At 64.2% G+C, this 14,567-nt stretch overlaps 1 protein-coding gene across 2 annotated transcripts; it reads left to right on the top strand.

Annotated features, from left to right (window-relative positions):
- Nucleotides 1-4,157: 4,157 nt before the first annotated feature.
- On the top strand, nucleotides 4,158-14,567 carry FAM83H (family with sequence similarity 83 member H). 2 transcript variants are annotated; one of them, XM_081258606.1, is made up of 5 exons: nucleotides 4,158-4,281; nucleotides 8,013-8,474; nucleotides 9,338-9,502; nucleotides 9,596-9,720; nucleotides 9,949-14,567. In XM_081258606.1, exons 2-5 carry the CDS (start codon nucleotides 8,028-8,030, stop codon nucleotides 12,686-12,688), a joined length of 3,477 nt encoding a protein of 1,158 aa, XP_081114732.1. In that variant the 5' UTR covers nucleotides 4,158-4,281; nucleotides 8,013-8,027; the 3' UTR covers nucleotides 12,689-14,567. The 2 variants fall into 2 exon arrangements, with proteins under 2 accessions (XP_081114732.1, XP_081114733.1); XM_081258607.1 differs by lacking the exons at nucleotides 4,158-4,281; nucleotides 8,013-8,474 and having other exon boundaries at nucleotides 9,344-9,502; nucleotides 9,571-9,720.

The following is a 14,567-nucleotide window of genomic DNA, read 5'->3' as shown; positions in this document are numbered from 1 at the left end:
GAGGCCCACAGCCAGAGCCCAGGCCAGAGCCTCGGCGCTGTGGGCACCAGCCAAGGGGAAGGGCAGACCCGAGGGGCTGCAGGAGCAGAGGGCCCACCGTCGTGGCCTCCCAGGGACGCCCCCGGAGCCCGCCTGATCGCGGCCGGCCAGCCGATGAGCCTGGGCCCCCGGGGAGCAGACACCTGGTAACACAGGCGCCAGATCAGGGCCATGTCTGGCAGACGAAGTCGAGCTCGCAAACACCGGGCCAGGAGGACGGGCAGGGCACAGAAGACCACGGGCCAGCAGGGCCCTGAGGCCAAGCCGCCGCCCCCTGCCCCAATGGGCCCTCGGGATGAGGCAGGGGTGGCCCCTGCGGGGCACGTGACCGGCAGCAAGCTGGCTCCCCAGGGACACCCCAGAGTGGCCAGACCAGACCGGCCACAGGTAGCCAAGAGGCCGGAGAAGGCCACCGCTCTGGGGTCCGAGCTGGTGCCGGTCCCCGCTGCAGATGTGGAAGGCCGCGGGGCGGGCGGCCTCACGCCGGGCTGGGGCCCCGAGCCGCTGAGGCTCCGCGAGGTCCAGCAGTGCCTGGCCCAGGAGCAGCTGCTGCTGGAGGACCAGCGGTGGCGGGTCCAGCTGCAGATGCAGCTGTGGCAGGAGGAGCAGCTGTGGCTGCAGCAGCTCCGAGAGGAGCAGGCCTGGGTGCAAGTGGAGGGGCTGGAGCTGGCCATGGCCTTGGAGCAACTGCGGTGCAAGGGCCTTGAGGCGCTTCGGACCCAGGACCCGGTAAGGCCTGGAGGGGGTGTGGAGGTGCGGGAGGCTCCGGACAAGCCCCGGGGGCGTGGTGACCCTGCGAGCCACCTACAGGTCCTGCAGGGCTCCAGGAGGCCGGAGCCCGGCGGATGTGCGCCGCGGCACACCTGTGGGCCCGCTTTCACGTCTGCACAGTGAGGCTGGTGGCCACCACACAGGGCACGGCAAAGACCACTGCACAGGAAGCCCTCTCGGGCTGGCCCAATGCTTGACAGGGAGAGGGAGCCCAAGGAGGGAGCTTGTTTAGGGAAACTGAGGCAGAGGTGTCTCTGCAGAGAACCCAGGCATCCTGGCCAGGTGGGCCGGGGCGGGAGCTGCCCAGCACAGTGCTCGGAATGTGTGGGGTGAGGGCTGGGTCCAGGGCCCAGGTGGACAGTCAGCAGGTAGCAGAACTGAGGTCCTTCATCCCTCCTCCCTCCCCGACACAGTTTCCTGGCCCACCGGCCCGGCCTCCTGTCTACTGCAGAGCCTGTTCCTAGGGCTTGAGATGGTGGAAGCCACACGCGGCGCCTGAACCTGTCATCCTCATTCCTGGACAGCTGCCTCCTCAGATGCGGCTGGGGCTGTTTTGGGGAGCTAGGGGCTAACCTGGCTTGGCGGGAAGAGCAGTCACCACCCTCCCTCCGGATCTTGGGATCTGGGAGGCCTCTGGGGTCCAGGCCCACTCCAAGCAGAGGGGCTGCAGCAGAGCAACAGGGTGTGGGGCTCTCTTAGCAAGCACAGACCCCAGTACAGGCCTGGGCGCTGGGAGGACCCGGAGCCGCAGCCTGGAAGGTGCTGGCAGGTTAGCAAAGAACTCAGATGAGTGTCATGACGGAGAAGAAATGGGACTCAGAGAAGAAGAGTAACAATGGGTAGGGGTGGACGTGGGAGAAGATGCCCTTCCTGGCCCATAGCAGGACCAGGAGGCCAAGGACAAGCTGTCACCTTTCAGCCTGGAAGTGGCTAAAGAGAGGATGGCTTGAGGGAGCGGCAGCAGACAAGAAAAAGCACAGGATAGCCTAGGCGGAGCAGAGGGTCAGAGTGGACCACATGCTTAGTCTGAGAATCCCCAACATGGACTCAAGCCCTGCCCTGTTTCAGAACCTATATTCAGTCCACATGGGCCTGCTTCTCATCTCCATGTGTCCTAAAGCCACGTTCCTCTGAACACTGTCCCCGGGACTCCAACCCCAGTCCCAGCCCCAGGGGTACAAGACTCAGGGTCAGGGTCTGGAATGGACATCTGAGCTCTGAATTCTCAGTCCACCACACTCAAGCCTGACTCAGAGATCCCCTGAAGGCCATTCTCAGAGAGAAAGGTCTTCCCGGAAGGACTGCCCCTGGGTGGCTGCATAGCACGTGTCACAAGTCAGAGTTTGAGCAGGGTTGGAGGTCAGAGGGCTCACACTCACCCGCAGCGGCTCTTGGGGTGGCTCTGTGCAAGGACGTCTGCCACTTCCCTGACGCAGCTTTGGGTCCCCCCTTCTTACTGCTCATTCTCCTGGGGGTGAGTAGGAAAGGTCAGGGAGGGTGTGGTCAGAGTGGCAACAGCAGTAGGGGCAGCACCACACACCGGCTTGGACCCGTGTGGACGGACAGCAGGTGCCAAACTGGGGAACACAGGATCACCCCGACAGCACAGCTTCCTGCCAGCTTCCTGGCCCACCCGCCTGCCCCTGGTTCTTGGGTTGTGTGTGCCCAGCAGCCTGAGTGGGAATGCTTGGCAAGAACATCTGGCCACAGCTTGTCCCCCTTGCCCTCATTCCCCTGGCCCCTCCACCCTGGCTCACCCATCCTCACCCCAGGGTCGATGTCGGGTACCCATCTCCCTGCTCCAAACCACTGGGCTGCCAGCTGGACCAGCTTCATCCTAAACACAAGCCTGAGCCAACCCTGCCTTGCTGAAGCCTCCATGCCCCCACTGTCCCCAGCACCGCCACCAGACACTGACAAACACCCCCCCCCCCGCCCACACCGGGCATGCCCAACCCTCTCTCGTCTTGGCCTCAGCAGGTGGTGTTGTCAGGGCCTGGAAGCAACACCCCTCTCCCTAGTCCACTCAGCTGACCCCAAAATTCATTTCCTCAGGAGGCCAGCCCCAGGCGGTGGGTTCTGAGTAGGGATCTGAAATGTTTGCAGGGGACGCTGGGGGCACCGAGGCACCTAGGGGCAGCTGAGGGCTTCCATGTGTGTCTGTGCACGTGTGTGCACACATGCACACGGAATGAGCGTGTAGGGCTCGGAGTGCTTGCAGGGTCCCATGTCCGTGTGGGGGTCAGTAATGCAGGGTCCCCGGTTCGCGAGGGACTCTCGGTGCTCATGTAGTGTCCTGTATGTTGCAGGGTTCTGTGGGGGTCAGTGCATGAGGGACCCCCCGTGCACGCAGAGCGTCCTGTATGTGTGTAAACTGGCAAGTGCCCGAGTATGGCAGGCGCAGGACTTGGTGTGCTTGTAGGGTCCTGTATGGATGCAGGGTTCTATGTGCACGGGGGGTCCTATGTATGTGGGCGCTCAGTGTGCGTGTGGCATCCCTTGTGTGTGCAGGTCACTGTGTGCCTGGAGAGTCCCCTGTCCACAGGTGTGTGCAGAGGACCCCGTGCAGTCAGGGTCTGTTACGCGTGAGCCTGCCAGTGGGGTCCAATTATGTGGAGGGGCTCGGTGCCGGGATCGGTCTGGGAGGGGACTGGTGATGTCCACACGCGTGGGAATGAAGGTCCCTTGGGTGCAGTGCTTTTCCTATACGTGTGTGTCGGGGATCTGCGGTCAGGGTCCCTGTGTGCCCGGGGGGGTCCCAGGTACTTATGGGCATCCGAGTATGGGGGCGTCTCTGTGCGGGCGTCGGGGTGGGGGACGTCCGGGTGTGGTGCGGGGCTCCTGTGCTCACAGGTCCCCAGGCCCTGCCCTGCCCGGGGCTCGGCGCCGCCCCCACCGTCTCACCTGCTTCACCTGGCTTCCTCAGCCAGTAGGCGAGGCCAGAAGCGCCGCCCCCCGCGTGGGGCTGGCCCGTTTCCTAGCGACTGAGCCGGAACTTCGAGTCACCCTGACTTCCGGGGCGAGGGTTCAGGGGTCAGGCTCAGGGACCTAAGGCTTCGGCGAACAGATGGGCGCCTGGGGGCGCGGGGCCCTGGAAGTCGGGGCCTTAGCGGTCTCCGGGGGTAGCGGGCCGGGTTCCCGGGTTGCGCCGCCGGGGGACACGGCCGGGCCCGTGGCGCGGGCGGGGGTCCGGGGGAGCCGGGGCGCGGGTGGGTGTCCCGGGGGCGGCGGCGGGCGGGCGGCCGGCGGAGGAATGCGGGCGCGCCGCGGGTGGGGCCGCTCCGCCCCCAGGTGCTGCCCGGGCAGGCAGGCGGCAGGGACGGCGGGCGGGGCGGGGGCGGGAGCGTGAATCAGGCCGCGCGGCGGGCGGGCCGCGGCAGGGAGTGGCTGCCGGACCGACCGGACCGCGAGGCCGCTGGGCGGCGGTCGGATCCTGCTGCCCTTGTCCCGAGACCCCGCGCACCTGGCCAGGTAGGGCCCTCTCCCCGGGCTTCAGCCGGGCGGGGCGCGCGGGAGGGGGAGGCCGCGGCCGGGCCGGCGGGGTGGGGCGGGGTCGGCACCACCGGCGCCCCCCACCGCGCGGCCTCACCTGGGCGGCCCGCCGGCCGGCACCTGGGCTGGGTCCTCGCAACCCAGGGCGGGGCGGTGGGAGCGCAGGCGCGGCCGCGTGCACGGGGGTCGGGCGGGTCTGCCCGAGCTGGGGGCGAGGGGGCGCCGCGGCCGCGTGTGCCGGTCTTGACGCGGGCGCCCTCGCTCGACGCCGGCCGAGGAGGAGCCGAGCGGGAAGAGGCGCCGGGCCCGGGTCGAGCCAGGCTGGCCCGACTTGCTCCCGCCCTCGCGGCCTAGCTGGAGTCCGGAGAGGGTGCCGGGCCTGGCCTGGACCCTTCCCTGGGGCGCCCCTTCTAGGCCGTCATGGCCTGTGGGTGGCCCGAGTGACCAGGGCTCGGTCTAGTTCCCTCCGTAGGTTCAGGGAGAGCAGAAGGCCCCGATTCCCTGGCGCCCAAGTCCCTGGACTTGGGTGGGTGGATGGGACACCCGGCCCCGTCAACCTAACTCCCTGGGGTTTAGTAACCCCATTTGGCCCTGCAGTGTGCACCGGAAAACTGCAGTTCACCCACTTCCAGACCATGAGCCTCCCCTGCCGGGATCTCACCCCCATCCTCCTCCCCTCAGCCTAATGCCTCTGTCTGCCTGGCGCAGGGTCTGTCTACCTTGTGCGCTCGCCCCAGATCCTTCCCTCCGGATAAACCCCCAGGCCTGCCCTGTGGGAAAGACTTCCGGTGGAGGCCCCTGGTAAGGGAGCCCACTAGAGCCCTGAGGGCCATGCCTGGAGGCTTTGTCGCTGTGTCAGAGGTCAGCTGCCAAAGAGCGGGATTCCTTCTGAGTCATCGGCCTGGGTGGGATAAGAGCCCCTCCCTCCCTTAGGGCAGGCATTTGGTAGGCCTATGTGAGGGGAGGCGCCTTCTCCACAGCTGGCTGGGAGTGGCCACTGCCCGGTCCACAGTTCAGGGGTGTGCAGACCCATGAAAGGAAACAGGCAAAGGAATAAGGGTTTCGGGATCGTGGGTAGAGCTGTGTGGGCCAGGGCAGGGCCACCTGGCGGGCTCACTGTCTACGGGTGCCCCTTCCTGACCAGTCCTGTCGGATGAGAAGGTTCCTTGCCCACCTGGGATCCCCTGTCCCCCCACTGCATGCAGCCTGGACCTTTCGTGTTGATTCCCTTCCCCAGTGACATAGGAGGGGATGACCTCACTTCTAGCAGGTCTCCCCGGCTTGGGAAGCAGCACTCTCAAAGGCTGTCAGCGGGATAGCGCCCCCCACCCCAGTCACATACAGTTCGAGGTCACACACACACCCTGCTGCCAGATACGGGGGTCCCCCGCAGTGTGAGGGGGGTGTGGGAGGAATTGGGAGATTGGGATTGACACATATACACTACTGATGCTACGTATAAAATAGACGACTGATGGGAACGTATCTATAGCACAGGGGGCTCTACCTAACACACTTAGTGTCCTGAGTGGAGGGGATATATGTGTACGTGTGGCTGATTCATTTTGCTGTGCAGTAGAAGCTAACACAATACAGTAAAGCAACTATAGTCCAATAAAAATTAAATTAAAAAAAAGATACAGTGTGACCCCCCTCCCCCCACCCCGAAACAGGTACAGGGTGAAAACCTAGTACAAACAGGCCCACACTCATACCCGCGTGTGCACAGCCTCAGTCTGGTCCTGGTACTATGAGGCCGTATGTAACCAGATACAGTCAGGGGACGGCGCCCCCTCTAAGGCACGGCAGAGCAGCTTTTCCTCAGACAATCAGACCAAGTAGCATCTCCGCCAGGTGTGACTGAGTGACACACGGGTATGCCCCATCCCCACCTCCATGTCACCTTCAGTAGCCTGTCACCTCCCAGGGAAGGTAGGCAGGAGAGGTTCCCCAGGTCATCCTGACCCCCCAACTTTCTCAGGCAGCAGTCTCCAGCGGGCCATGGACCCCATCCAGTCAGCATCGTCCAGCTGCACCTGCAGGGGGTGGGGGGGGCGGGGGGCACTCTGGGTTGTCTGGCAGAACCGCCTCCCCAGCCAGGACCGATGTTCAGGAAGCCACAGGCTAGGCAGGATTGGCTTCCAGCGGACCCTCCTTCCAGGCTAGGGGGCTGAGCATCCAGGTAGTTCAGGGAACCCCAGGGAGATGGGCCCTGGGAGCCAAATAAAGACCCCCACCTGGCCTTCCAGGACCAATGACTGCTTTTACCCAGGCCAGGCCCGCGTGCGGGCCCTTTGGAAGCTGGTGGGCTGGAGTGGAGCCAGTGGGGCATGGCTGATGTTGTGAAGTTGGGGTGAGCGGTGAAGGTGGAGAGGTACCTTTGGAGCCCAGGACAAGCCCAGTGGCTGCCGCAAAGGGCTCTGACTTCCTCCGGAGTGCGGCAGGGGGCCAGGCAGTGACCAGAAGCTTGGAAAGGCTGCCGCTGCCACACAGGGCCGGGCTTGGCAGGGACAGGCCTCCAAGCTCCTGCCAGGATTACAGGCCTCTGGGAGGGCTGGTGCCTGGGGTGTGGCCCAGGGAGGTGTCTGAGATGGGATGGTGGACAGGGGTCTGGGTTCGGCGGGCTGAGAGGTCAGCGAGTGGATTGTGGGGCTCAGGGTGTGTGACCCTGTAGGGCAGGTGCAGGAGTGGCCAGGGTCTGTGGATGGGGCTTAGCGCTGCGTCCCGGGACAAGCTCTGTGTCCTGGGCCAGGTGTGCCATGAGGTCAACCCTGACAGCTGCATTAAAAAAAAAAATGTTTTAATACAATTTTTAAAGGTTATACTCCATTTACAGTTACTGCAAACTATTGGCTCTATTCCCCCTGTTGTACAAGGCATCCTTGGGCCCATCTTACACCCAATACTTTGTACCTCCTCCTCCCCCATATCTGAGTCTCCCTCTTTATTATATTCACTAGTTTGTTGTATTTCTTTTAGGTTCTACGTACAAATGATATCACACAGTATTTGTTTTTCTCTGACATTTCACTTAGCATAATGCCCTTCAAGTTCATCCACGTTGCTGCAAATGACAAAATTTCCTTCTTCTTTATGGCTGAGACAGGTGCATTTTACAGTGGAGGTAACAGGCCAGAGAGGCCCAGGGAGCAGCCCAGGTTCCCCTGGCACTGGGGGCAAAGACACCCAGGCAGCGGCCCAGCTCGTCCAGCACGCACAGTGCCAGGGGCCACGCAAATGCATTCATATCATAAAATCAGAAGAAAAAAGTAAATATAACAGTAAAGCCTGGATTATATTTTCTTTATTCCAACTATCATAAAATATCATTAATGTTTCTTTTTTTTAATGGAGGGAGGGGTCCACAGAGGCCATAAGGTAACCTGAGTGGGGTTTGTGTGGAGCCAGAGCCCCTGGCGGGAAGCTGGGGCACCAGGTGCTCCCTGGCTCCTGGTGAAAGCAGGGGCCTGGCCAGTATGGCCAGAGCGACGAGAGACGGCTGCGATGCCTGTGTCGGGGCGTTCTGATATTCCCCCAGCTAGGGGGCATGCTGGGTTCTGGGGGTGCCCTGGGAGACCTCCAGGCACAGGCTGAACTCCACAGCCTACGCAAGGTCACTGACAGCCCCTTCCATGATGCGTGTCCACATGTGTGTGTGGGGACACCCAGAGCCCCTGCCCCTGTAACGCGTCTCCCTGCCCTTCCCCCAGGTCCCTGGCCCCAACATGGCCCGTCGCTCCCAGAGCTCCTCGCAGGGGGATAACCCACTGGCACCCGGGTACCTGCCACCCCACTACAAAGAATATTACCGCCTGGCAGTGGATGCACTGGCTGAGGGTGGGCCAGAGGCCTATAGCCGCTTCCTAGCGTCCGAGGGAGCACCTGCCTTCCTGTGCCCTGAGGAGCTGGAGCACGTGAGCCGCCACCTGCGGGACCCGCAGCATGTTGCCCTCGAGCCCCCCGAAGGCAGCCCTCCCAACGTGGACTTCGATGGCTCCTCGGGCACCTACTGGCCTGTGAACTCAGACCAGGCAGTGCCTGAACTCGACCTGGGCTGGCCCCTGACCTTCGGCTTCCAGGGCACTGAGGTTACCACACTGGTGCAGCCACCACCACCTGACAGCCCCTGCATCAAGGATGAGGCTCGAAGGATGATCCGCTCTGCCCAGCAGGTGTGTTGTCACAGGCTCAGCAGGCAGTGGGGAAGGGCAGCCTGAGCTGGACCTTGAAGCATGAGTAGGAGTGTGAGGGTGAAGGAGAAGTATCAGCGTGCCCAGCTTAGGGGGCAAGGGTGGGGCCAGGGCTGGCTGGCCAGGCCTCTCCAGGCTTCAAGCTGTAATGAGGGCTCCCTGGCAGACTTTTTCCCGGGTCATCAGGGGTTTGGTTATTGCAAGCTGCAGACTGCACAGGTTTGCTTGCCCACGGTCACGGCCAGTGCCCAGAAACTCAGGGGCTCTGGGATGGTTGGGGTCCCTCCTTGCCTGGCTTTACTGTTCAGAGAATTCTCTCTAGTTCTGCCCTTGACCTAGCTGACAGCTTCTTACCCCTGTGCCCTCAGCACCCCAAACAGTTGGCAAGTAGCAAAGGGAGCCTGTTAAACCATGGACCTTAAGGCAGCAGGTTCAGACACTAAAGACCCCTGCCTCTGCCCTCTGCCCCCCGCCCCCCCGTGGCAACCCTCTCCCAGGGTCAGCAATGGAGCCTGGGGCTCAGCCCTGATACCTGCCCTGGGGTCCTTGGAGCTCAGCCGTCTGTAAGGCAGGGGGGTTTTGGGGGCCTCATCTGCCTTGCCCCCTGCGCCATCAGGGCTCTCTGCCCTGGGCTGAACAGCCGCCCCTAGCTAATAGGCTGCAGGCCCTGTGCCTGCCGCAGGCTCCGTCATGGGCCACCTAGCAGTCCAGCAGCCCCATATCCCCTCTGACAGCCCCCTTCCTTCTGACCCCCATTCCACGACAGGGCCCCACTCTCCCCTGGGATGGGCTAGTAGCCGTTGTTGGCATCCAGAGACAACCGCCTCTGATTCGACCCCCCGCAGGTGGTGGCCGTGGTGATGGACACGTTCACCGACGTGGACCTTCTCAGTGAGGTGCTGGAGGCCGCTGCGCGCCGCATCCCCGTCTACATCCTCCTAGATGAGGCGAACGCACAGCACTTCCTGGACACGGCCGACAAGTGCCACGTCAACCTGCACCACGTGGACGTGAGTGGCCGGGGGCTGGGGAGGGGTGGCCGGGGGGTGGGGTGGGGAGGGCCAAGGTCCCTCTCCAGAGACATAACGCCTCTCCCGCCGCAGTTCCTCCGCGTGCGCACGGTGGCGGGCCCCACCTACTACTGCCGTACTGGGAAGTCCTTCAAGGGCCACGTGAAGGAGAAGTTCCTCCTAGTGGATTGCGCCGTGGTGATGAGTGGGAGCTACAGGTGCGCGCAGCCCCGTTGCCCCCCCAGCCCCAGCCCCAGCCCCTCCCCATTAAAGGGCCTCCCCTCCAGAAGCCCTCCTCCTGGAGCCGCTGACACAGCTCCACCCCGTCCTGCCCCTGCCTGGCCGGGGTCATTACTCGGCCCCACCCCTTCCCTCTAACCCCGGCCCCTCCCTTTCCCCTGACTGGCCTTGCCCCCTCCCTCTGACGGGCCCCACCCTGCTCCCAGCTTTATGTGGTCCTTTGAGAAGATCCACCGGAGTCTGGCCCACGTGTTCCAGGGCGAGCTGGTCTCCAGCTTCGACGAGGAATTCCGCATCCTCTTCGCACAGTCCGAGCCGCTGGTTCCCGCCGCCGGGGCGCTGGCCCGCATGGACGCCTACGCCCTGTCTCCATACGCGGGGGCTGGGCCCCTCATGGGTGGCCTGGTGACCGGGGCGTTGTCCCCTTTCTCCTTACCCAAACGAGCCCACCTCCTGTTCCCACCGCCTCGGGAAGAAGGCCTGGGCTTCCCCTCATTCGTCGACCCTGACCGCCACTTCCTGTCGCCCTTCCGCCGAGAGGAGTCACCGCGGATGCCGGGGGGCGCCCGGGAGCCACACGCGGGGCTGTGGCCACTGTCGCGGCATCTGGACGCCGAGGCCGGACCAGGCGGGGAGCTCTTGGGCCCGCGGGGCTTATTTCAGGCGCGGCACCAAGAGATGGACGCCTTCAAAAGGCACAGCTACGCGGCCGCCGACGGCACGGGAGCCGTGGAGAATTTCGCCGCCGCGCGACAGGTGTCGCGGCAGACATTCCTCGGCCACGGTGATGACGTCCGCTTCCAGACCAGCCACTTCCACCGCGACCAGCTCTACCAGCAGCACTACCAGTGGGATCCACAGCTTGCAGCAGCGCGCCCACAGGGCCTGTGCGAGAAGCTGCGCACTGGCCACCCTGGCTTCGCGGACCATGACGACTTTGCGCTGGGCGCCGGGCAACGCTTTCTGGAGCTTGGCCCGGACGGACACCAGCGGCTGGACTACGTGCCATCCAGTGCCTCACGGGAGGTGCGCTATGGCTCTGACCCTGCCTTCGGGCCCGGGCGCCGCGGTCTGGAACCGGCCGGGGCCCCGTGCCCCAACCTGGGCCAGCGCTTCCCTTGCCAAGCGGTGACGAGGCTAGGCCCAGAGACTGTGCCCAAGCCAGAGCCAGAGCGCAGAGGCCGGCCCGAGGGGCGGGCGGGACTGCGGCACTGGCGCCTCGCCTCCTACCTGAGCAGCTGTCACGGTGAGGACGCTGGCGACGAGGGCCTGCCCGCACCCATGGAGTCCGAGGCCTATGAAGACGACGTGTTGGTTTCTGGGGACCGGGTGGCCGCCGGGGACCTGCCGACCTCGAGCTTCCGAGCGCCCACGTCCTTCCCGGGCTCCGGCAGCGGTGGTGGCGACGGCTCCGAGCCCGAGGGCCTGGAGGCAGGCCTGGCCAAGCAGGACTCGTTCCGCTTGCGCGTGAACCCGCTGGTCCAGCGCAGCTCGCGGCTGCGTTCCTCGCTCATCTTCAGCGCGTCACAGGCGGAGGGCACGGGCGGAGCTGCCGCGGCCACCATGGAGCAGGTGGTGAGCGAGATGCCGGCGTCCGGTGGCAAGGCCGTGCGCTCTGCTGTCTCCACCAAGGTGGCCGAGCTCCTGGAGAAATACAAGGGCCCGACGCGGCACGCCGGCGGCCTGGGGGCAGCGGTCACGGTCGCCAGCCACAGCAAGACTATCCTGTCCCAGGCGTGGCGGGAGGAGGTGTCGGCACCTGGGGGCGGTGGGAGCGAGCACCGCAGCCTCGAAAGCTGCCTGCTAGACCTGCGCGACTCCTTCACGCAGCAGCTGCACCAGGAGGCTGAGCAGCAGCCGGGAGCCGCCGCTCTCACCGCCACGCAGCTGCTGGACACACTGGGCGGGAGCAGCAGTGGCGCTGACCGGCTGCCCTCCTGCTTCCTCTCCACCCAGGGCCGCTCCACCTCCCCGCAAGGGCGGGACAGCCCCCCCGCAGAGGGGCCCGGGGCGCACCAGCCGCCCCACTCTGAGCCAAAAGGGGGCCCCACGTCAACTTACCCCGAGCGGAAGGGAAGTCCCACTGCAGGGTTTCCCAGCCACGGAGACAGGCCCACCACGGGATTTACCGAGCAGAAGGGGAGTCCTGCTTCCGCCTGCCCTGAGCGCAGGGGGAGCCCGGTGCCCCCGGTGCCCCCTGTGCCGGAGCACAGGGGCAGCCTCCCCCTCCCCTTCTCCGGGGAGTCTCCAAAGACCGGGCCCACAGAGGAGGCGCCTGGTGGCCCCATGGAGATCCTACGCAAGGGCTCTGCGCGGCTGCGGCAGCTGCTGAGCCCCAAAGGTGAGCGGCGCGCGGAGGATGAGGGCAGCGTCCCGGTGCCACAGGAGAATGGGCAACCTGAGAGCCCCCGGCGGCCGTCGCCAGGCCGGGCTGACAGCACCGAGGCTGTCACAGGAGATGAGCGGGGCCCGCGGGCGCGCGTGGTCTCGGCCACGGCCAATGCCTTGTACAGCAGCAACCTGCGGGATGACACGAAAGCCATCCTGGGGCAGATCAGCGCCCACGGCCAGAAGCACCGCGGAGTCCCCGCGCCGACCCCGACCCAGAGCAGCCCTGAGCTGGGCCACCCTCCAGCTGCCGGCGGCCAGGCCCCTGACATGTCCGACAAGGACAAATGTTCTGCCATCTTCCTCTCAGACAGCCTGGGGACCCAGGGCCGGCTGAACCGCACGCTGCCAGCCAGCGCAGAGGAGCGCGACCGCCTGCTGCGCCGCATGGAGAGCATGCGCAAAGAGAAGCGCGTCTACAGCCGCTTCGAGGTCTTCTGCAAAAAGGAGGAGCCCGGGGGCCCGGGGGCCGGGGAGGGCCCGGCAGAGGACACCAGGGACAGCAAGGTGGGCAAGTTCATGCCCAAGCTCCTGGGTACGTTCAAAAGCAAGAAGTGAGTCTCCTGGCCCACCAGCCCAGGTCGGGGCTCCAGCATCACGGTCCGGCAGAGCCCCTGGTCCTCATCCAAAGCCTTCGGAACCTGGCTGAGCGCAGCCAGAGCTTGGCTCCACTTGAGGCTCACCTGGTGGTCCTCCCTGCCTCTTGCCCCTTGGCCTCTCCTCCCTAGGGGCTCCAGCCCCTAGCTGCCCCTGGCCCTACTCCCCCAGTTCCCGCTCTTCTCACACCTCAGTCTCTGGACCCTCAGTGCCACCCGACCTTCTTCTGCGTCTGACTCCACCATTTCTTTGGGCTTCAGGTCCCCTTTGGATTGCCTCAGGGACCCATCTCTCTGTGCCTCAGTCCCCCATCTTTCAGGGGGCCCGCCTCTGTGCCTCAGTCCCCCATTCTCTGGGGTCCTTGTGTCTCAGGGTGTCTGTGTCTCAGGGGTCTCCTCTGCTCATGGCCTTCTGGCTGTGCTGTGGCCTCTCCTCTGCCTGGCAGCCCCATCCTCTCTCAAGGCCTCCCACCTTCTCAGGACCTGTCCTCCCCATCTAGGTCGCCGGGTTCACTTCCTGCCCTGCCCCTTTCCACCCTCCCGGCACCTCTCCTGGTGGCCCATCCCTTCAGCGTGGGGAGGTGGCCCCCGAGGGGCTGCCCTGTTGAGGACTGTGGGTGCTCCTCCCGCGGGGTGCCAGCGAGGAGTGAGGGCGCCAGGCTTTGTGGCACAGTAGTCAGGTGGGTGCTACCCTCACAAAGGTCCCTGGCAGACGTGTGTTCACAGGTGCCATCGACAGCCACGCCGGAGAAAGGGGCTGGATGCGGAGCTCTTGTTCTGTGAGGGCAGAGGACGAGGTGCAGTGGCACCTGAGCCCCAGCCCACTGCTCTGAGGGGTCTCCATGCCCCGTGAGGTGGGAGTGGTCCTTGCCCTGCAGGTGCCCAGCAGACCCCAGCTCCACCCTGTTCTGCATTCTTTCCACCTTTGTCACCAACCCCCCAAAAATCTGTCCAAGGCTCCCCACTTAGCTTTTTTTTTTTGCGGTACGTGGGCCTCTCACCATTGTGGCCTCTCCCGTCGCGGAGCACAGGCTCCGGACGCGCAGGCTCAGCGGCCATGGCTCAGCGGCCATGGCTCACGGGCCCAGCCGCTCCGCGGCATGTGGGATCTTCCCGGACCGGGGCACGAACCCGTGTCCCCTGCATCGGCAGGCGGACTCTCAACCACTGCGCCACCAGGGAAGCCCCCCACTTAGCTTTCTTGTATCTTTTTTTTACCTCCGGACAGTAGATCTGGAATGACACATTTGGGCACCAAATGCTTAGAAAGCCCCCCACAGTAGGTGCTAGTACTGTTAAGTTAGTGTTTGTGCTATTTCTTTTTAAGTAGGCTTTTCTTCTTTTTCTAAGTATAAGGAACCCCACTTGCTCTGGCTGAGAAAGGATTTAAGGAACAAGACTGCTGAGTCAGGCAGCAGTTGTGACTGAGCAGCTGGAGAAGGGAGGGGGGTGGGGTAGGGGGACTCCTGCCCCCCGGCGGCTCGCAGTCTGTTTGCAAAGCCACCACCCAGGTCGGGGTAACAGCAAAGACTGTGGTTCGAATGGAAAAGGTCACTGGGGAGCCAGACAAGCTGGAGCATTTCTGGGTCTTGACGTGCTTGTTGACGAGTTTGGTTTTACCTGGCCTGGTGCACAGCTGTTCTTAGCAGACCTGGCCGGGCCTAACGCTGAGGGAGGCGCCGGCAGGAAATGGAGGTTCTGCCCAGGGAGAGGCCAGAGGCCCTCAGAGCCTGCCATCTGCATCCTGCACATCGTGCTCAATAAGACATCTCCTCAAATGTGATTCTGCACATTTTGGTGTTAATAAAACAATGCACAAAATATTCCAGCATGTTCCCAAA

Source organism: Mesoplodon bidens, assembly GCF_964165515.1.
Source record: "Mesoplodon bidens genome assembly, chromosome: 16".
Lineage (NCBI taxonomy): Eukaryota > Metazoa > Chordata > Mammalia > Artiodactyla > Ziphiidae > Mesoplodon > Mesoplodon bidens.
Note: the sequence above shows the minus strand (reverse complement) of the source record. Positions and strands in the feature narration are given on the sequence as shown.